Source organism: Armigeres subalbatus, chromosome 2 (genome assembly GCF_024139115.2).
Source record: "Armigeres subalbatus isolate Guangzhou_Male chromosome 2, GZ_Asu_2, whole genome shotgun sequence".
In the NCBI taxonomy this organism is placed as follows: Eukaryota; Metazoa; Arthropoda; class Insecta; order Diptera; family Culicidae; genus Armigeres; species Armigeres subalbatus.
In genome coordinates this window covers 263758428-263779083 of record NC_085140.1, presented here as the reverse complement: position 1 = coordinate 263779083, position 20656 = coordinate 263758428, and the positions used below count along the sequence as shown (strand labels likewise).

General features: G+C 39.4%; 1 protein-coding gene across 1 annotated transcript in view; it reads left to right on the top strand.

The window, feature by feature from the left end:
* Nucleotides 1–3370: 3370 nt before the first annotated feature.
* LOC134216270 (facilitated trehalose transporter Tret1-like) overlaps nucleotides 3371–20656 on the top strand; it is a 56914-nt gene continuing 39628 nt past the window's right edge. Inside the window, exon 1 of the mRNA XM_062695204.1 lies at nucleotides 3371–4248. Coding sequence (XP_062551188.1) covers nucleotides 4173–4248 — 76 coding nt within the window. The 5' untranslated portion in view covers nucleotides 3371–4172. The remainder of the gene's footprint in view (nucleotides 4249–20656) is intronic.

Genomic DNA, 20656 nt, shown 5'->3' with positions numbered 1-20656 from the left:
CTATTTCGCTACCACCACCACTAATGAACCCACGTTGATTGCCAGCGACCATGTACTTCGTTTTGCTGGTATTGATCGTGAGTCCAATCCTCGCTGTCTCCCTCTTAAAAGGCGCAAAAGCCTCTTCCACGGCACGGCGATCAATTCCGATAATATCGATATCGTCCGCAAATCCCAGGAGCATATGCGATTTTGTGATAATGGTACCGCTTCTTTGCACACCAGCTCTCCTAATCGCTCCCTCGAGCGCTATATTGAACAGTGGATTCGAGAGTGCATCACCCTGCTTTAATCCATCTAAGGTAACAAATGACGTCGATATTTCATCCGCAACCCTTACACTTGATTTCAATCCGTCCAACGTTATACGAATCAGCCGTATCAGTTTCGCCGGAAAACCATGTTCAAGCATAATTTGCCATAATTAATTCCGTTTCACAGAATCGTACGCCGCCTTGAAATCAATAAACAGATGATGTGTCTGCAAGTTGTACTCCCGGAATTTATCAAGGATTTGTCTCAGAGTAAACATTTGATCCGTCGTTGATCGGCCCTCACGGAAACCTGCTTGGTATTCGCCGACGAAGGACTCTTCAAGCGGTCTAAATCTGTTGAACAGAATACGGAACATAATTTTGTACGCCGAATTAAGGATGGTTATTCCTCGGTAATTGGCGCACTCCAGTCTGTGCCCTTTCTTAAAGAGAGGCCGTCCAACCAGCTAGCAGGCATTTCCTCGTCTTCCCATATTTTCGACAAAATATGGTGCAGAACTTCATAAAGCTGCTCACTGCCATGTTTGAGAAGTTCAGCCGGGAGCTGGTCCTTCCCCGCAGCCTTATTGTTTTTCAGCTCTTTGACAGCTTGTTTTTCAGCTCTTTGACTTTGACAGCCTCATCTAGTGTAGGTGACTCCACAGCTTGGCCATCGTCGCTAATATTTATTCTGTTCACCGATGCACCGTCACTTCCTCCATTCAACAAAGTCTCGAAGTGTTGCTTCCACCTGGCAGCCACTTCAGTTTTATCTGTCAGCAAATTCCCTTTTTGGTCGTTGCACATGACGGGAGATGGCGCTGTCTTTCTCCGCACGCCATTGACAGACTCATGAAACCTTCGCATATCGTTCTGCTCCATTTTTTCCTGCGCCTCACTAATAACTTGTTCTTCGTACTCTTTTTTCTTCCTGCGGTGGGTTCGTTTTTCGGCTGCTCTTGCTTCCTTGTACCGATCTCTATTCGATCGGGTACCCGCCACCAACATTCGGCTTCTGGCAACGTTCTTCTTGTCTGTCACTCTCTGACACTCCACATCGAACCAACCCGTCCTGGATCGCCTCTGTGCAGTGCCTACCACACAGATAAAAATATGTTGTGATTTTAAATGTATTTTCATGCACATATTTGGAGCATGCAAATAAACGTAACATTCAATCGATCTCACTATTCTTTTAAATCGAAATAAATTTAAAAGGTGCTTTCTTGTAAAATTCAACCAAATTGAATTGAATATCGAATGTTAATTCGTTTGATGGGATGAGCTGCAATTTTACACGTCGTTGAATTTTCAAAATTATTTGCTGTGCACTTCTCGTGCTGTTGTGCTCACCGCTCCATGTATCGACTCCCATAGATCGTTGATGTTGTCGCTAACGTTGATTGCACTTATCCGTTCGTCGAGCTTCTGGCGGTACTCAGCCAAGTGGCGTAGCTCGAATCGATCGAATTTTACTGACAACGAGTTAGTGATCAGAGCCAATGTTCGGACCTCTGAATGTCCGCACATCGATAACATCCGAGAAATGGCGCCCATCCACCTGAACATGGTCTATCTGGTTGCAAGTTTCACCATTTGGGTGTCTCCAGGTGTGCTTTCGGATGTTCTTTCGTGCAAAGTAGGTGCTACTGATGGCCATCCCTCAGGCAGCAGCAAAATTTACTAGCTGTAGGCCGTTGTCATTGGTAGCGGAGTGAAGGCTCTCCCTACCGATTATGAAACGGAAAAAGTCCTCTCTACCGACCTGAGCGTTAGCGTCTCCGATAACAATTTTCACGTCATGCTTTGGGCACTCTCCATAGGCTTTATCAAGACATTCATAAAACGTGTCCTTCACGTCGTCGGATTTATCGTTTGTCGGTGCGTAAACGTTGATTAGGCTGTAACTGAAGAATTTGCCCCGTATCCTCAACACACAGATTCGTTCGCTAATGGGTTTCCACCGCATCACTCGATTCATCTGCTTGCCCTTCACTACGAACCCAACTCCATGCTCTGCTTTTTCACCGCCGCTGTGATAGATGTTATACTTGAATGCAGTGTTGGTCGTGGGGTCCACAGTTCGGAATTCACGTCCTCCGGATCTGGGCCATCGGACTTCTTGAATAGCGGCCACGTTCACTCCAGTCTTCTGCAGTTCGCGAGCCAGAAGGGTCCCTCGTCCAGGTTCTTTTAGGGTCCTGACATTCCAGGTACCGAGTTTCCAATCATAGTCCTTATTTCGTTGCCGGGTCGGTTGCCAAAAAGGTTCTAATAGAGTCCAAGTTGCTCAAAACTTCTAATAGAGTCCAAAAAGAGGTCAAAAAAGTTCATGAGTATTCCTAAAAGTAATATCCATAGAAGTAGAGGCCCTCCTTAGCCGTGCGGAAAGACGCGCAGCTACAAACCAAGACCATGCTGAGAGTGGCTGGGTTCGATTCCGAGAGCCGGTCTGATGCCGGTTTGGAAATTGTTTCGACTTCCCTGGGCATAAAAGTATCATCGTGTTAGCCTCATGATATACGAATGCAAAAATGGTAACCTGGCTTAGAAACCTCGCAGTTAATAACTGTGGAAGTGCTTAATGGACACTAAGCTGCGAGGCGGCTCTGTCCCAGTGTGGGGATGTAATGCCAATAAGAAGAAGAAGAATATCCATAGAAGTACAATTACACTACCCACAATGTAGAAATACTCACTGTTAGAAATATATTTGCTTCCTTTGTAAAAATTCTGCGCTTGGGAGTTGAAAATCAAATGATTTTAGAATAGACGCAATATGTAAGTGAATGCTCTTTTGTAGATATAGTAAATAATCGTCATAATACAACCTAATGCCCTACAACAGCTTTTGGCTGTCAGCTGATTGTAATAATTAGTGTAGCCCCAGATCTGACCGCCAAACATAGCACGGGTAGATATGGAGAATCCCAAGGCTTTGTCTCTTTAGGCATGATATATGGCACCCCCTGCTGTAACTATCCTACTGGTGATAAAACTTTGAAATTCTTCCTTACACTTACAGCACATTGTAATCAGTAGGTGTAGCTGCTCGCAACGCAGGAAATGTATAAAAGCGTTTCATATTCTGCAGCCAGGCGCAATGGAAGCTCAAATGTGCTCCAATCAGAACTTTCAGTCCGCGCTCAACGTTCATCGGACATATCACGTCTCAGTTCGGTCGGTTTATCTCCCATGCGATATTCAAAATACGTTTGTAATTATTAGCACGATTTAAGTGACGTCCCGGCAAATCCAGTGCGCTGCTTCACCGTAGCTTACTTTATAAATTTTCGCATTTGCGATCTGTTCCCTTCCCTCGCCGACGCTTACCGCTAGCCGCAAGCGCCAAGAGCCAAGCGACGACGCTGGAGAACTATCATAATCATTCGTTCGGTACCCGGTGTCCGAGAAGCATCATCTCTCGCCATCCAGTAGCAGCGCTCGAACCTCGAATATCTCAAATCGCAATATTGAGTCTAGAACATCCCGCGGGTACAGTGTGCGGTGCTAATCAATTGCTTAAACTTTGGGATATCGGTATCAAATCAACGGTGTAGTGCTGACCAAGTGATTCTTCATATCCGGCGAGAGTGATAAAATCCAGGAAATCGAGACCAATTAAACGACTTGATGACAAACAGCCGTCCAAATCAATAGTGCGCAGTGACGATCCATTCGGCTGTATTATTGATCACCACCTAGCCGAATCCGATCACGTGCCAATACGAAAAGAGATTTCACCGCGATAGAAGAAAGAAAAAGTAATCCCAGTGCTGTTGCAGACGGAAGTGTTGTTATTTAATTGCCACTTATTACGCGCTAAACCACTTTGCGGTATTAGAACAACAGTGCAGTGATCGGGGTTTGCAACTAACAAAGTGATCTACAACACTTGATCAGCGATAGCTCTCAACAATGACAGAAACGAAACTCCCCATCTCGATAAAGGCCAATCGACGGCTCGTTCACCAGTATTTGGCGGCTATTTGCGGTAGGTTGGGATTTACGGAGAAGGTGTTTTTATTCTCCTTTCAGCAATCTTGCACAGGTTCAGCGTGAAGCCAGTTATGCTAACTCTGTACGGGCTCTTTTTTATTGGATTTGATTTGTTTCAGGCTTATCGGTCAGTGGTAATTGATTATTGAAATCCAGAAGCTGTTGTGGCAATGGAATTATAATATAAACCAGAACAAATGGTTCAATAGATAGTTATTGTTGATATGGAGGGAGAGTTTCTTAACGAGGATATCAATTCTATGCACTTGAAGTTTGTTTATTCGTTCAGCACACAAAGTAAATACAGATGCTGTAAAGTAAATAGGTATTGCAAAATTTTAAGAAGCACAGCTAGATTTTTATCCAAAATTGTAAACTTTGGCATACTGCTACTCTATTTCTTATGTACTCGAAGAAATCCAATTTTTGAATGATTAATGCTCACCACTGGTACTGTAGATACTCAAATTTCTTACGCTTTAATTCGATTTGGATAGGAAGAGTGGGGGCCCTCCTTAGTCGTTCGGTAAGATGCGCGGCTACAAAGCAAGACCATGCTGAAAATGGCTGGGTTCGATTCCCGGTCCGGTCTAGAAAATTTTCTGGTTGAAAATTGTCTCAATTTCCCTGGACATAAAAGTATGATGGTGTTAGCCTCATGATATATACGAATGCACTGCCCATGATCGCATATTTGTAACATTTGCATTTTGGTTGATTTTGTAAATCGTTTGTCATTTCTCCCCACAAACTCAATCATTTCCAGCGTACCACAGATAAGCAAGATAGTAAAGACTATTTTATTGTTGTGGGATTAGATGCAGTAAATTGAGCTTTCTTAACGATTTACAGGCTTTTAAAAAAATAAACAAAAATGCGGTGTTACAAATATGCGATCATGGGCAGTGCAGAAATGGTAACTTGGCTTAGACACCTCGCAGTGGTATAACTAACTTCGGTTTATAATCAGTTGATACATTCAAATATTTGTAAAACACTCACCCAAGCTGTTTGAGCAAAAGGGGGTCATGTAACTGGTGTTCTAATATTGGTTTTCCAGTATAGCACATACATGAGTGTTATAATGGATTTTTGCAATTTCTGATCATAATATCTGGTTTACAGTTCGTCTTTGAGTGATAAAACGGCCTACTTTTCCATACCTACGAAATGGGTGCTTTAATGAACATTATGCATCTCAAATGGGTTGCATAATATTCATTATAACACTCTTTTGGGTGCTCTAATGAAAAACCAACATCAGAACAGTAGTTACATGACTACATTCCGCTGAATGTGCTTGGGTAAGTGTTCAAATAGTGTATTCTCTGCGTCGCGTAATACATAAAATAGTTTGATGGACATGACATCAAAATTTTCCAAAGGCAAGTACATCTATCGCTTCACGGCTTATCGAACTATGCAATGTGGCACATGGAATCTGATTGTTTTCTGCAGCAACAAAATTTATTGGCAAGAATGTTCATGTGGAGTAAATTAGACTGTACAATTTAGGTACAAATTTATCAAATTCAAGTACATTTTTCGTCATTGCAAAAAATAGCGTGTGCAACTCATTGCAAAACTCGATTTTTTCAGCACTCGTAGTATTTATCCAACTCGGCTAGCCTCGTTGGATAAACGTACAACTCGTGCTGAAAAAATCATCTTTTTGCAACTTGTTGCACAAACTACTATTATGCAACTCTTTTGAGTTACATAATGGTCATTATAGCACCCTTTCCATTAGTATGGTGAAGTAGGTCGTTGTATCACTTAAGCACTGTATAACCATTTTTTTAAATTCAAAGTTCAACTTAAAAAAATCCTTTCCGAATAAGCTATCTCGATCGAATAATAAAGCCACGAACTACTGCATGTATGACACTAACTGCATCATTCAGACACACAACGGAATAGCTGATGAGCTAATTATACCTGCCTAATTGTGCTTGATGACGCTTTGCCAATTGAAGTAAAAAAGCATCTTGATCGTGATAGCCGTTTTGGTTTGTATCATTTCACGTCAGGCTAAATAAAGACTAAACAGAAGTTTGCACTTAGTTAGCAGCACTTACTTTCACGTGTTTGTATACCTATTACTGAACGCAGCTCGCCTCGCTCTATCGTAAAAACTAATCAAGAACAATCCGATGAAGATGAGTTCAGTTTTTACGGCAGGAGATTTTCGCATCTAGTCACATTTGGCCTTGATGGGATGAAGAAAGGTGTGGTGGTTGGCTATTATTTAATTCATACACTGTTAAAATGTAACTTTATTAATTAATACCGGTAAAAACCGGTATTTGTAAAAATTTCAGATATAAAAACTTTTGGGCGAAAAACAATATTTATTAATAAACTTCAAGTGTAAAAACCCAAGGTAAAAACCATTGCTGGTTGAGCTGGGCAAAGTGAAATTTAAGTAGACATAACATACTGAGCAATTCATTTCCCAATCCGCATCGGATTTTGTTGACAATGTTTCCAGCTGCTGAGAATGCTTTCTCTGGTTCAATCGAAGTTGGAGGAATGGTTCCAAGAGCGTCGAAAATCAGTCTCAAGTACTTGCCTTTAATCGCTTTAGATTCATAGTAGGAGAAATCTTTATGAATTGCTTGCAAGGATCCTGGCGTCAAGGTAATTGCCACCAGCAAAGTATTTTGCTCTGCTACGGTCTCTTAACGAATTGTTCTTTTACCGATAAACCAGAAAAATCGTCCACAGAGGTATCTTCTATGCATCGGATGTCAGGGGTTGTCATTGCCTATGCATTCTGCTTCAAGATCTTGTCCACTTGCTTAATCAAAGATGGATGTATTGAAGAAAATGTAAAAATTTCTGATCGTCTCTTGGATTCGTTCTTTGAGAGCATCGCAACGGCGGCAATTTCTGTGGCTTTACTTGATAAATGCCACGTCGGCAGAGTAGTTCCACAGCAGCTTGAACATGTTCGAGGGCTTGAATTATTTCACCTACCGAAAACAAAAATCATAACCACGGAAGATAAGTTTGGATTGCAGCTTCAAATCGATCAAAGTCTTTTGAAGGGCCCCCTGAAACTCGTAGAACCGTTCGAGCATGGATAACATGCTATTCTAGCGTGACTTGGTGTCAGTCATCAATACAAGTTTTTTTTCCGAATTGAGAACGGACATATTTTTGCAGCAATTTATTTTTCACATGTTATCTCCGGAAGAGAACTATTACGGCATTTTTAGCGGTGAATTTTTAGCTTAACTGAAAACTATTATTCGAGATTTTTATTTGCATTTAATTTACAGCAAAATTTGAAATACCGGAAATACCGGTATTTTCCGTCTCTAAAACCGGTATTTTCGGTACTCAAAATTGGCCGGTAATACCGGTATTACCGGTTAGACCACCCTAATCATATCCTTTCTCTGTACCACAAGTGTAGAGCTCAAGCCATTTCTTGGATAACTGGACGGACTTTATGCAAAATAACTATCATTTCGGTCAATTTCAAAAGTCAAATTTGAAAGTTTATTTTCGGTTCCAGTTAACAAAAATTTCCTAGTCCAATCCCATTTCGACCGCATAAAAATGGTTTTGATTGTGCTGCCATTCAGTGAAATGCCTCAGTCTGTCTGCTTAACAGGTACGTGGGTTAGGGTGGCTCAAAAAACACTTTTTAAAATTTTTTGATGGGCCGCCCTTTTATTCGGTTCTATTTGATGCTCTGGACAAAATTTCAGCCAAATCGGTCAACATTTGAGCGGTGCTAAACTCGTTGGAAGATTATATGGAAAAATGTATGCAGAAACATCCAAAAACAGTGATTTGCAGTTGGACGGCACAATTTACGATGAAGAACCATGATACTCATTCAGTTCTTGTAGAATTAAATACATAATGTTATGCTGAAAACTGCGAGAAGATAAGAGTTTATAAGGCAAAGATATGAACATTTTACTGGACTGTTGTAGGAGTGAATTTATTTATTTTCAAAGGTAAAAGAAATGAAATTTGCTCAATCCCCACTTCACAGAAATGCTAATAACTTAGCCGGTTAGACTCTAATCTTCTCGCGGTTTTCAGCATAAAATTCTGTATTAAATTCTTCAAGATCTGAATGAGTATCACAGTTCTTCATCGTAAGATATGCCGTCCAACTGCAATTCACTGTTTTTGAATGTTTCTGCATACATTTTCGCATATAAACTTCCAACGTTTTTAGCACCGCCCAAACGTTGACCGATTTGGCTGAAATTTTGTTCAGAGCATCAGGGCATCAAATAGAACTGAATAAGAGGGCGGCCCATCAAAAAAAATTGAAAAAAGTTTTTCCCATACTAATTTGAGCCACCCTAGTGGGTAGTGCTGCCAACAAATTTCCATTAATAAATTATTTCTCCTGCTTCAAACTTTTGGAATAGTAGAAAATTTTAGTATGAATGACAAGTGTGTATGAAAAATATATATTTGGAAGCCTTTACTTTTATTACGCTAGCGGAAAATAATTGAAAACCCCACTTTTATTGACAGCATGATGTATTATCAGATGTATAGCATAAGATTTTTTCAGTTAAAACCGCCAGTTTGGCAACGCGTTTTTCGACTGTAAACAAGGCGACGAAGAAAAATAATTTCAAACGCTCTTAAGTTTTAAAAACAGATCATTTGAACGCCTTTCGGCAGTTTTTTTTTTCAATTATAATTCACTCGAGCAATAAATAGGGTAAGAGGCCCCAAAACGCCCTCTACGGTAAATGAGTTTCAATTTTTCATTGATTTACGTTTTATTACGATATGCATCACAGTCAAAAAAATCCTGATTAATCACCCTAGCGGCAATAGTGCCTTTCTCGTTCATTCAAAAAAAAAAAATTTTGGCCATAAATTTTGATCCCATAGTCCGAACTAACCAATTTTCAATAGGAAACAATGGGAAAGCATTCCCCGTCGAATGCAACTTGTTGCAAGCAAATCGGTCAACGCTTTGTTCCAAAAAGTGTGTGTATAATAACTAGACATGCCCAAAGAACAAAAATATTAAACAAACTCATTATTTCGAACAATTATGTCAAAATAATTATACAAACTGCATAAAAACGTTATTAAAAATAAGTTAAGGGACAACTAAAACGATATTGAATGATTTATCAATAAGATGAGGGTGCCCATAACCGAACCAATAAGGGTGCCCACAATCGAATTTCGCAGCCTTTTTGGAATGTGAAGAAAAAAAATTTCGCGCTGATGGCAATCGACATTGGGCCTCAAAATTGATTAAATTTACTGTGTAAATACGCATTAGAATTCACTTTTTGAATTAAATCACTTCAATTTATGACACTTTGAAAAAGGCAAAAAAAAAATTTCGCGTTGTTTTCCTTGTACAAAAAATTTATTTGTTTCTAGTTCAAAGTAGAGATGCCCATCCGGTTTAATATTGAGCACAAAACATCATGCTATTATAGCAAACAAATGACGGTTGTCAGAATGACAGCATCTCTTAACTGTCAAAAGACACATAGGGGTGCCCATAACCAAACGGTGCCCACAATCGAGCCTCCTCCCCTACTCTATGCCCAGTCAGTCGAGGAAATTTCCCCACTTGAAGACATCCTAAGAGGAGACCAAGAATCGAACTCAACATTTCCGGATTGCTAATCTTACGCCTTGCAAGGCTAACTGGAGCACCCGAGTAGGTCGTTAAGTACGTTATTCAAAATGTTATCATTTCCACCGCTTTTCCCCATCGGCATGTACCATTGGCATTACATGTTTGATATTGTTACGTTACTGGAAACGATCATTCTTCCATAAATGTAACGTAAATCATACTAATTCCCATACATATCTGTTTTGCAAATTTCATCGCACAGTTTAATTTAGGAAAAGCAAATCTTGAACATTGACTCAATAAATTAGAGAGTCTATTTTAGGAAAGACACGGAATGTGTTATTCGTTTAGCACACAGCTTTGAAAAACAACAGAAAAGCATTTTGAATAATAGGAATCAAAATTTCTATACGCTCGTCCGTGATTCAGAATAGTTAAAATCATAATACCAATCAATAAGTAATATAATCCCGAACTTTCAAGGATATAAAATGACAATTTTCTTCTTCTTCTCTTCTATATATAAAAATTGATTTACATTTCTTTTGAGGTAATATAGTTCACGAACGGTTGGATAGATTTGCAAGATTACCTTACTAATCGATTAGTCTGGAAATCAGCTGTGTTTACATAAATGAAAAGCAAAAAAAAAATTACCGGGAAAGTTAAAAAATGGTCAAGTGCAACGTTTTCATGATTTTTTGAAGAAAGCCCTCAAGCTCCAATTGAAATCGATCTAGAGGGCGACGCCGCAATTGAATAAAGGATTGACAATTTGGTTGAAAAAAGCAACCCGAGCGAGATTTTCAACTAAAACTGGTCATTTCGGTAGATTATCGACATTAAAAATAAGCATTTATTACACAATGCATTCGTTGCTTTTCCCAAAGAAATGTTCAGTCAGTGCAGATCATAAAGTGAATCAATCAGCGAAAAAACTATAAGCTCCTAATGTCCCGTTAATGATTCATTCATTTTGTGACGCAAGAAATGTACACTTCGGTAGAGAAAAGGGGGTAATTATCATCAATTATACACAGCCAAAGATGTCTCCGAAAAGCACTACTCGATTAGAAACAAGTTCTAGTGATAAAAATCCATTGCTTTTTATCTGTTGTCTATATTGCATCACAATATTTGACACTCTGTGAAATATAATACCTTTTCATATGAGCGCTAACCTTCGTTCTACAAACGAATGGCAAAGCCTAGTCGAATGTGATGTTGGCGGTTTGATGTTGCTAAAAAGAAGAAGAATAACAATTCCGATGTTTCAAAAAGTTATCATCGCAGCTATAGGAATAAGATCTCAAAGAAGAGACATAATCTATCTTCCTATTGCAGGTGGATCGATTCACAATTTAAATCATAGCTATAAAAAGTATTGTCTGATCCTTCATACTAAAAAAGCGTAACATACTAAAAAAGCGTGTACCTTTCCACTATCTCGATCATAGGTTGTTAGGAAACTAGGGTAACGGTACCAATAGTGGAGGTATTAGTAGATCAACAAAAGAAAATATTTTTTAAAAATTGATAATTATGGGAAATTTACAGCTTTAATATCTTAGTAAACAGATAAACTAATAAATTTGCAAACAAAAAAGAGATCTCGCATTTAGTTTCATAGGGGCGTAACTGTATTGATCGATTCCTCTTCGTCGATGTTTTCTTTTCATTATTGTACCGAATTGCGCTAGTTTGTCGATGATTTAATGGTTTGGTGTGATCTTGCACCAGAATTACTAATCACGGTTATAGCTTTTGAAATAATTGAGTTATTAACAAAATATAGAATCGATTAAGAGAAATCGATCAATACAGTTACTCCCTATGAAACTAAACGCGAGATGATAGTTGTCATTTGACATCAACAATTACCAAAATTGCTTGCACCACTATGGGTACACTGTTCCTTTAGTGACGGTAAAATTAATGTTGGTTCCCATAGTGGTGCTATCCATTGGTTTCTTATGAGACTCGCCACTATTGGTACAGTTGCACCACTATAGGTGCAAAGGAGTCAATTTTGTTGAGGAAAATAATTGTTTTCAATAGTTTTTTAAGCGAAATCTTAAGATAAATTGCATTTAACAGGATATTTAAGGCCAAAAAAAAACAACTGAAACCATCGTAAAGTGTATAAATATGATAAATCTCATCGAAACCCCACTACCTCCACTATTGGTGCTACCTCCACTAAGGGTACGGTTACCCTATCAACTTTTACTTCAAGTTCGGTCCTGCAAAAAAAAAATTGGAAATCGAAAAAGATCCACACGGAATTCACTTACGGATTGTCTTTGATGGTTTGGCGATTGCAGGACTTCACTACTCTGGAGACTTAACTTTTTCTCCAATGACTTAACTTTTCATTCGGGCTTAAGGACCCGTGAGCAGGCCCTTAGTATCTACATCTTAACCCTTCCGGGACGAATGAGTCATATATGCCGAGAAGAAAGCTAGGTCCCCACTTCCTTCGGCAAAATTGTTCCTCAGGATGTTGGCTTTAGAAGAAAAATATCGAAGGTCAAGTTTGACTATGCCCTGACGATTCAGTCATTTGAAACCTTGGAATGATTTCGCTTCTATTCCAAATTGTATGATAACCCTGAACCCTCAATCAAACTTAGTCATCCTGAACGTCAAACCAGTGATATATTTTTGGAAATACGAGATGCTAGAGGCTCGGTAAATAATGCCCTTATCATCGGTATACACACAATCCAGTTCCATATGGATCTGATCACAATTTCCATGAACATGAGAGTCCAAGGTCCTCCAAAGTTAAGATCAAGGTATCTACCAGATGCACAATAACTTACAATGATATGGAAATGCTAATATCATATTCCACACTATGACGTACATAAATGTTCATGATAGAGGCGAAAGTACAGATTTGATAGTTCCGTTAGGACACGGCAGGCATGAAGATTTGTATATAGAAGTGGATTTGGCAGCGAATGGAGGGCAATTTTTGTGACGATATAAATCTCACAGAAGGCAGCAGTAAGGTCGTGAGATTTATATCGTCGCATTGACTATGGAGGTATTTGTGTCGAGCAATGTATTATTATTATTTATTCAGTCTAAGGCCGAAGTGGCCTGTGCGGTATATAAGAGTCTTCTCCATTCGGCTCGATCCATGGCTACACGTCGCCAACCACGCAGTCTACGGAGGGTCCGCAAGTCATCTTCCACCTGATCGATCCACCTTGCCCGCTGCGCACCTCGCCTTCTTGTGCCCGTCGGATCGTTGTCGAGAACCATTTTCACATTCTGGCTACGTGCCCGGCCCACCGCAGTCGTCCGATTTTCGTGGAATGAACGATGGATGGTTCTCCCAACAGCTGATGCAACTCGTGGTTCATTCGCCTCCTCCACGTACCGTCCGCCATCTGCACCCCACCAAAGATGGTACGCAGTACTTTCCCTTCGAAAACTCCAAGTGCGCGTTGGTCCTCCACGAGCATCGTCCAGGTCTCGTGTCCGTAGAGGACTACCGGTCTAATGAGCGTTTTGTAGATTGTCAGTTTGGTACGGCGGCGAACTCTATTCCATCGGAGCATCTTGCGGAGTCCAAAGTAAGTACGCTTTCCAGCCACTATGCGTCTGCGAATTTCTCTGCTGATATCATTTTCGGCAGTCAGCAATGAGCCCAAGTACACAAATTCTTCTGGTGGCTCACATTGCCTTCTCTTGAGTCTCTTCCTATCATGTACTTCGTCTTCGACGTGTTGATGACTAGTTCGATCCGCTTGGCTTTCCCCTTAAGTCTGATGTAGGCTTCCTCCATCTCCTCAAAGTTACGTGCCATAATATCTATGTCGTCGGCGAAGCCAAATAGCTGGACGGACTTATTGAAAATTGTACCACTCGTGTTAATCCCTGCTCTTCGTATTATCCCTTCCAAAGCGATGTTGAATAGTAGACACGAAAGACCATCACTTTGCCGTAGCCCTCTGCGGGTTTCGAAGGGACTCGAGAATGCCCCTGAAACTCGAACTACGCACATCACCCGATCCATCGTCGCTTTGATCAACCGTGTCAGTTTATCCGGAAATCCATGTTCGTGCATTAGCTGCCATAGCCGGTCCCGATCGATTGCATCATATGCGGCTTTGAAGCCGATGAATCGATGATGTGTGGATACGTTGTATTCGCGGCACTTCTGCAGTACTTGGCGAATGGTGAACATCTGGTCCGTGGTAGAGCGTTCGTCCATAAAACCCGCCTGGTACTGCCCCACGAACTCCCTTGCAATTGGTGCTAGTCGACGGCATACAATTTGGAAGAGTACCTTATAGGCGGCGTTCAGCAATGTGATTACGCGGTAGTTGCTACAATCTAGCTTATCGCCCTTTTTGTAGATGGGACACATGACACCTTCCATCCACTCCTGCGGCAAAACTTCCTCCTCCCAAATCTTGGTAATGACCCAGTGCAGCGCTCTAGCCAGTGCCTCACCACCGTGTTTATATAAATCTCCTGGTAGTTTCTCAACCCCAGGGGCTTTGTTGTTCTTCAGCCGGCCAATCTCCTCCTGGATTTCCTGGAGATCCGGAGCCGGTAAAATTATGTCCTGCGTGCGTTCTCCCAGGTCCATCACCATACCGCCACCTTTGGATCACCTCACGCTCGTTCGTAAGAAGGTTCCCGTTTATGTCCTTACACATATCAGGCTGTGGCACGTGGTCCTTACGTGAACGGTTTAACTTCTTATAGAACTTCCGTGTGTTATTAGCGCGGTACAGTTGCTCCGTCTCTTCACAGTCTCGATTTTCCTGCTGGTGCTTTTTCCTCTGGAAAATCGAGTTTTGTCTGTTCCGCGCCTGTTTATATCGTGCCTCGTTCGCCCTCGTGCGGTGTTGCAGCAATCTCGCCCATGCTGCATTCTTCTCTTCTAGTAACTGCTCACATTCGCCGTCATACCAGTCGTTTCTCTGATCCGGAGGCACCATGCCAAGTGCAGCGGTTGTGGTGCTACCAATGGCGGATCGAATATCTCTCCAGCCATCTTCAAGAGACGCTGCGCCTAGCTGCTCTTTCGTTGAGAGTGTCACTTCCAGCTGCTGCGCGTATTCTTGGGTTAGTCTACCGTCTTGTAGCCGCCCAATGTTAAGTCGCGGCGTCCGACTTCGACGCGTGTTGTACACCGTCGAGAGTTTTGAGCGCAGGCATACTGCAACGAGGTAGTGGTTGGATTCAATATTCGCACTGCTGTAAGTGCGGACGTTCGTAATGTCGGAGAAGAATTTACCGTCGATTAGAACGTGGTCGATTTGGTTTTCCGGTCCTTGGTTAGGTGATCTCCATGTGGCCTTGTGGATATTTTTGCGGGAAAGAAGGTGCTTCGGACTACTATTCCGCGGGAGGCTGCGAAGTTTATGCATCGTTGGCCGTTGTCATTCGATACGGTGTGCAGACTATCCGGTCCGATGACCGGTCTATACATTTCCTCCCTTCCTACCTGTGCGTTCATGTCACCAATGACGATTTTGACGTCCCGCAGTGGGCATCCATCGTATGTCTGCTCCAGCTGTGCGTAGAACGCTTCTTTCCCGTCGTCGGGTCTCCCTTCGTGTTAGCAGTGCACGTTGATGATGCTATATAGGGGTGCTTGGTGGCCTTGTGTCACTGCTTCTGCCTCATAAGCAGGAGATTAAGGGTTTGATCCCTGGCCCTTTCCAATTTCCTATTAGATAATTTCGTTAATCATATAACTCAATCTCTTTGCAAATCAAATTCTCATTGCTAGCAAGTATTATTCAAAATATAGAATTGTTATAAAAAAAAGCTGCCTGTTACTTAGTAGCAGTAAATATAAAATGTAAAAATAGATTGGTATTCATTTGTACCCGCATACGAATGCTATATACGATCGCTATGCTCGTGCAGGCCTCATACAAGTAAGAATGTGTGAGGTTGATGTTCGGGTAGCGATGGTGTGGTAGATGTGTGCCTGGTAGGAGAATCCAATAGCATTCAAATTTTAATTGTTAAAAATCAATCCCACAGGGTGTCGACTACCTGGAAAAACCTGGAAAGTCAGGGAAAGTCAGGAAATTTCAATTTGGACCTGGAATGTCAGGGAAAGTCAGGGAATTTTGTTTGAGGTCAGGGAAAAAATCACAAAACTGTAATAATAAAAATTCATATTGATTTAAAAAAAATTAAGATGTGAAGCATATTTTATTTTTTCGTATGACCCGTTGGCAGTCTCTAGACTAAAAGTCTACTTTGGGCGTATTCCATGTTCCTCATGGTAATCTAATTTGCCTCTATTAATCTATTTTAGATCAATAACAGAGGTTGCTCAAATGGTCACTGTTCAGGCCTGATCCAAATAGCTTTTATGAAAAGTCCCCCCTTATAATTTATTATTTAAATTTCAAAAATCACATGAATAAAGAAAAAAAACACATATTCAGTTTTTTCAGTTATTTTTTGCAGTTTCTTCATTAGTGGCGTGCAAGTCATGTTCCCATCAAACAAAAGAAGTTCTAAAAGTTCGGTCAAATATTTAATCATCAATCGAGAGAGTTAGTCGTAATGTAATTATGTTGATGTGATTGTAGGAAATACGATATATCACAATGAATTTAAATTGCTGACTATATTGCAAGTAATCGACTCCAATGAAAAACCAATAATATCCCATTATCTTTTGATGTAAATTTATCGCCTAAATGTATGAAAATTATCTAGTGGAAGCAATCGAAACTGAATCGAAAGGCCTAAATGGGCCATAGTTCAGAACCGTTCAACAAACAATCATCAAAAAATTTCAACCTACAACCAAAAACTTGATATTTTAAGGCTTATTTCAAGAAAACGTCGAATACTACGATTGAAAGTGCCACAAACAAGATTCTGTAGATAATGTTTAAAAACCATTTCATGAACTTCCATTTGATGATAGGCTTATAAAGACATTGGCACTTAGGTGGTCAAATTATTGAGCATGTTGGGAGAATGATAGTGGCTAGAAGCATAATATGGTCTACCGCATGTAATACTAATGACACACTGGTGGTACAAGTACCATGGTACAAGAATCTTGAAATGAGTACCATACCAATTATTGTCTTTATTAAAGATAGTCTTGGAATAATTTTCTTGTTCTCCTGTACCATGGTACAAGTACCATAGGTGTGTCCTTAGTATAAGTAGGTGGTGATGGTAAAACCACAGACAAACAGACATAACACTTATGAAATTCTCATCGTTCACTGATTTACTGGTCAATTTGAATAATCATTAATTGGCCAATCGATCACTCGTGGCACGCGCATCGGATTTGCTCGAGTTTTCCCGCGTTTTTCCACTACCGCCATCTGATTCGTGATTTGCCCAACTTAGTGAAAACAACAGATGTCGTTAGTGTGTGTACGACGATGAATTTGATGAGTCAATGTTCAATGTGTTATGTCTGTTTGTCAGTGGTAAAACGTTATAGCCAAATTCAGATTGGGCTATTTATGACTTTGTTAAGTGAGAGGGTATCCAATTATTACGAGGTGTTCAGACTGCAGCAAGATAATATATCTTGACGTTTCCATGTTTCCTCATTTGCACGCTAATACAGGGTTGAACTCAAGGAGAGTTTTAAAATTTAATTTGCGAAATCAAGCATTTGTGTGGCGACAATCGAACAAAGTTTCTACGAAAAAAAAAAAAATATGAAAAGGGATTTTCGAAGAATATTTGAAGGATAATGAGCGAAGCAACATTCATTAGTTGGGTGCGTCGTTCTTCGGGCAATCAGACTATTCCTCAATTTATTTTTAAGTTTAAAAAGTATTTTGATTCTGTACTATGATCGAACGGAGATAGAAAAATTTAGATACTTTTGGGAATTCTCACAAATAAATAAAAAAAAGGACGATTGGACCAATTTTCAAGAAATATTATCGAACTAAAATGTATTTCCACCAGTATCTCCATGTATGAAGGGCAACTCAGCAATTTATTTTTTTTCAAAAATGGAAACTGAACCATTGCGTTCTACTCGACAATCAATGATACAGCTTCTAACAAAATCGAATCGTGTGAATGTGATATAATTTAAACTGGATTTTGGATGAATTAATGCATTACCAATCCATGTTTCATTTAAGGTTATTCTACTTTATATATACATCCCATTCAAATCGTACAGTTGTCCCACGTGAAAAATGTTGAAATCCAAAGTATATTAAGCCATTCAAGGAGCAGAATTGAAACAATTTATGAAATCATGTTTATTCATCAAATATATTCGTTTTACAACCATTCCTACGTTTTAAATTGTCTTCCGCATTGGCCCTTGAACTTTGAAAATTTATTCGATTTGTTCTATTAAATCTAGGTTTAAGTTAAATACTTCATGTTAATTCTAGAGAGCATCTGTTTTTAAACAATTCATGTTGAATAAGTGGAGAATAAATAATTATCATCATTATTTTCATCATATAAAATGCTTTCCACAAAACCATCACAATCCGAGTTATTCTTCAGCGCTCAGAAGATTTCCATCTAACATGCATTCGACCCTGCTGCGACAGAAAGAGCATGACTGTCAACTACGAAACGAAATGAAAACAGAGAGAATTTTCTCTCTGGCAAAGAGAGCGTGACGCTTGTCAGTTTTGTTTTGTTGAATTTCTCCCTGCATTCCAGTTAGAACGAAAGCTCTCTCGTAATAATTGTTCGTAATAAATTCTTTTTAGTGGGTATCTTTTGACAGCGCAAAATGTATGGAATATTACGTAAATAATGACATCATAAAGCGTATTTACCCTGAAACGCCAATTATTATGTCATTAATGGCGTAATCTGAATAGGCTATTACTCCATACTCCACAATCATAGACGCTCTCCTTGAAAATTTAAAGTAATTTGATATAAATTCAATCATCAATCAGACGGTTTCAAAATAATTCTTCAAAACTTTTCAACAATGTTTGTATTATCTACAGAAGACAAAGACAATGCTACGTTCAATTATATTTGCAACCGTGAGATATTTGTTGTGAACTTTTCAAACTGCGACTATTTGCATATTTCCTCTAAAGCGAAATTGTAGTCATGTTAACAGATGGGTGTGTTTATCTCTAGACATTGACTACTTATATTTTTTTAAACCAAAAACATTATTAAAAACCGGCAATGTTTCAGTATTACATTCGCTGCTTTGATTTTTTGTAGATTTATTAGAGTGATTTTGTGTGTATAAAATAAGTTCATCACTAAACGTTACTATTGATGTTTACAAAACAATTTTATCAGGAAATATTCTGGTTGATGTTTAAGAATTTTGTCCAGAAATTACTGCAGTGAGATACACTGGATTCTGTTTTTACACGATTTACATTTTCTCATTTTTTAATTCATCCTAAATGTTTAACGCATAATAATAACCATGTGATTTTTCTTTGAATTATTTAGAATTTTTTTTAAATATGTTGCAAAGACTTTGGTGGCAAATTGAAGTTTAACATCGAGTTGACAGTAATTGAACTTTCTGTAAAAAAACAATGCTGTTAATCCAACCGATTGATCCAGTGTGGAAGTTTTGGCAAATAACTAAAACTCGATCAAATAAATGGAATAGATGTAGCTTTTTTGTCTTTATTAGCGAGACTTTCAGCCCTGGGTTGGCTCCTCTCGAGATGTAACTCTCCCTAGCATTTGAGGCTAGTTATGCCTCTTCTTCCCTGAAGGACCTGAGCATATTCAAACCAATATATTTAAAGTATCCCAATGATTATAATGTTTTCCTGGACTTATTGTAAGTGCTGAATAGATTTGTGTGAGATTGTAGGAATTGAATTCTTGAATATCTGTGAGATTTCAAGCAGTAAGTGACGATTATCAGAAATGCATAACCCCACAGAAAGTGAATAAGCATTGTTATTCCGTAAATATACTTCAGAGAAGGTTTTTTGGTGTTCCCGATAATACCCGCAAATCTGTAAGCATTTTTTCACAGAATTTAAAGGATTTCTTGAAGCTCCCACGATTGTTTGGAAAGAGTTCCAAAGTCTTATCAAAAGATAAGATAGGTACAAGATTTCACATAAATTTTCAGAGAGATTGTGAAAACTTCAACGATTTGAAAAAGTAGCCGTGGAGATCTATTGCGATTCTAAAGAAACCGTGAGAATTCCAGAAAGTTTATAACATTATTTGGAGCCAATTTTGGAGAGATGTGTGTAATGCTGAATTATAATAACCTTTTGGGAGCTCTGCGCATTTACTAGAATCTTTGTGAACGACCAGAATTACCTACCATTTATTACAAAACCTTAATGTTCTGCTTCTACAAGTGAATAGGCTTCCAATAACTCAGGAACTCGTTTGGTCTTCAAGGATTTAAACATGCAGGGATTTTCATATGCTTAAGAATTCGAAAAAAAAATCATACCTGGAATTTTTCGAGAAATGACTGGAAAGTCAGGGAAAGTCAGGGAATTTTATTTTCAAATTTAAGTCGACACCCTGAAATGAATCCCATTAGAATTGAATTTAATATTTTCTCATTACTCTAGTACTTCTAATTCTCATTCATATATTCCAATCCCATAGATCGCATCACTTACCAAAGTGAATCCAGATAATATACCCCTTCATACTAACACAATATCCTATCCTAAGACTATCGTGGAGATGCAGAGGTATACTTGGTCTCTAGTAGCAACGAGAGATGAACTAATAATCCTTCCTTCCCTTGATGACCGTAAGGACGTGGCCGGCGCCGTAATTGACTTAGTCAAATGCATTGAATTTCCGAAATTTGCACATTGAGCTAAACCCAAGCTCCATTCAA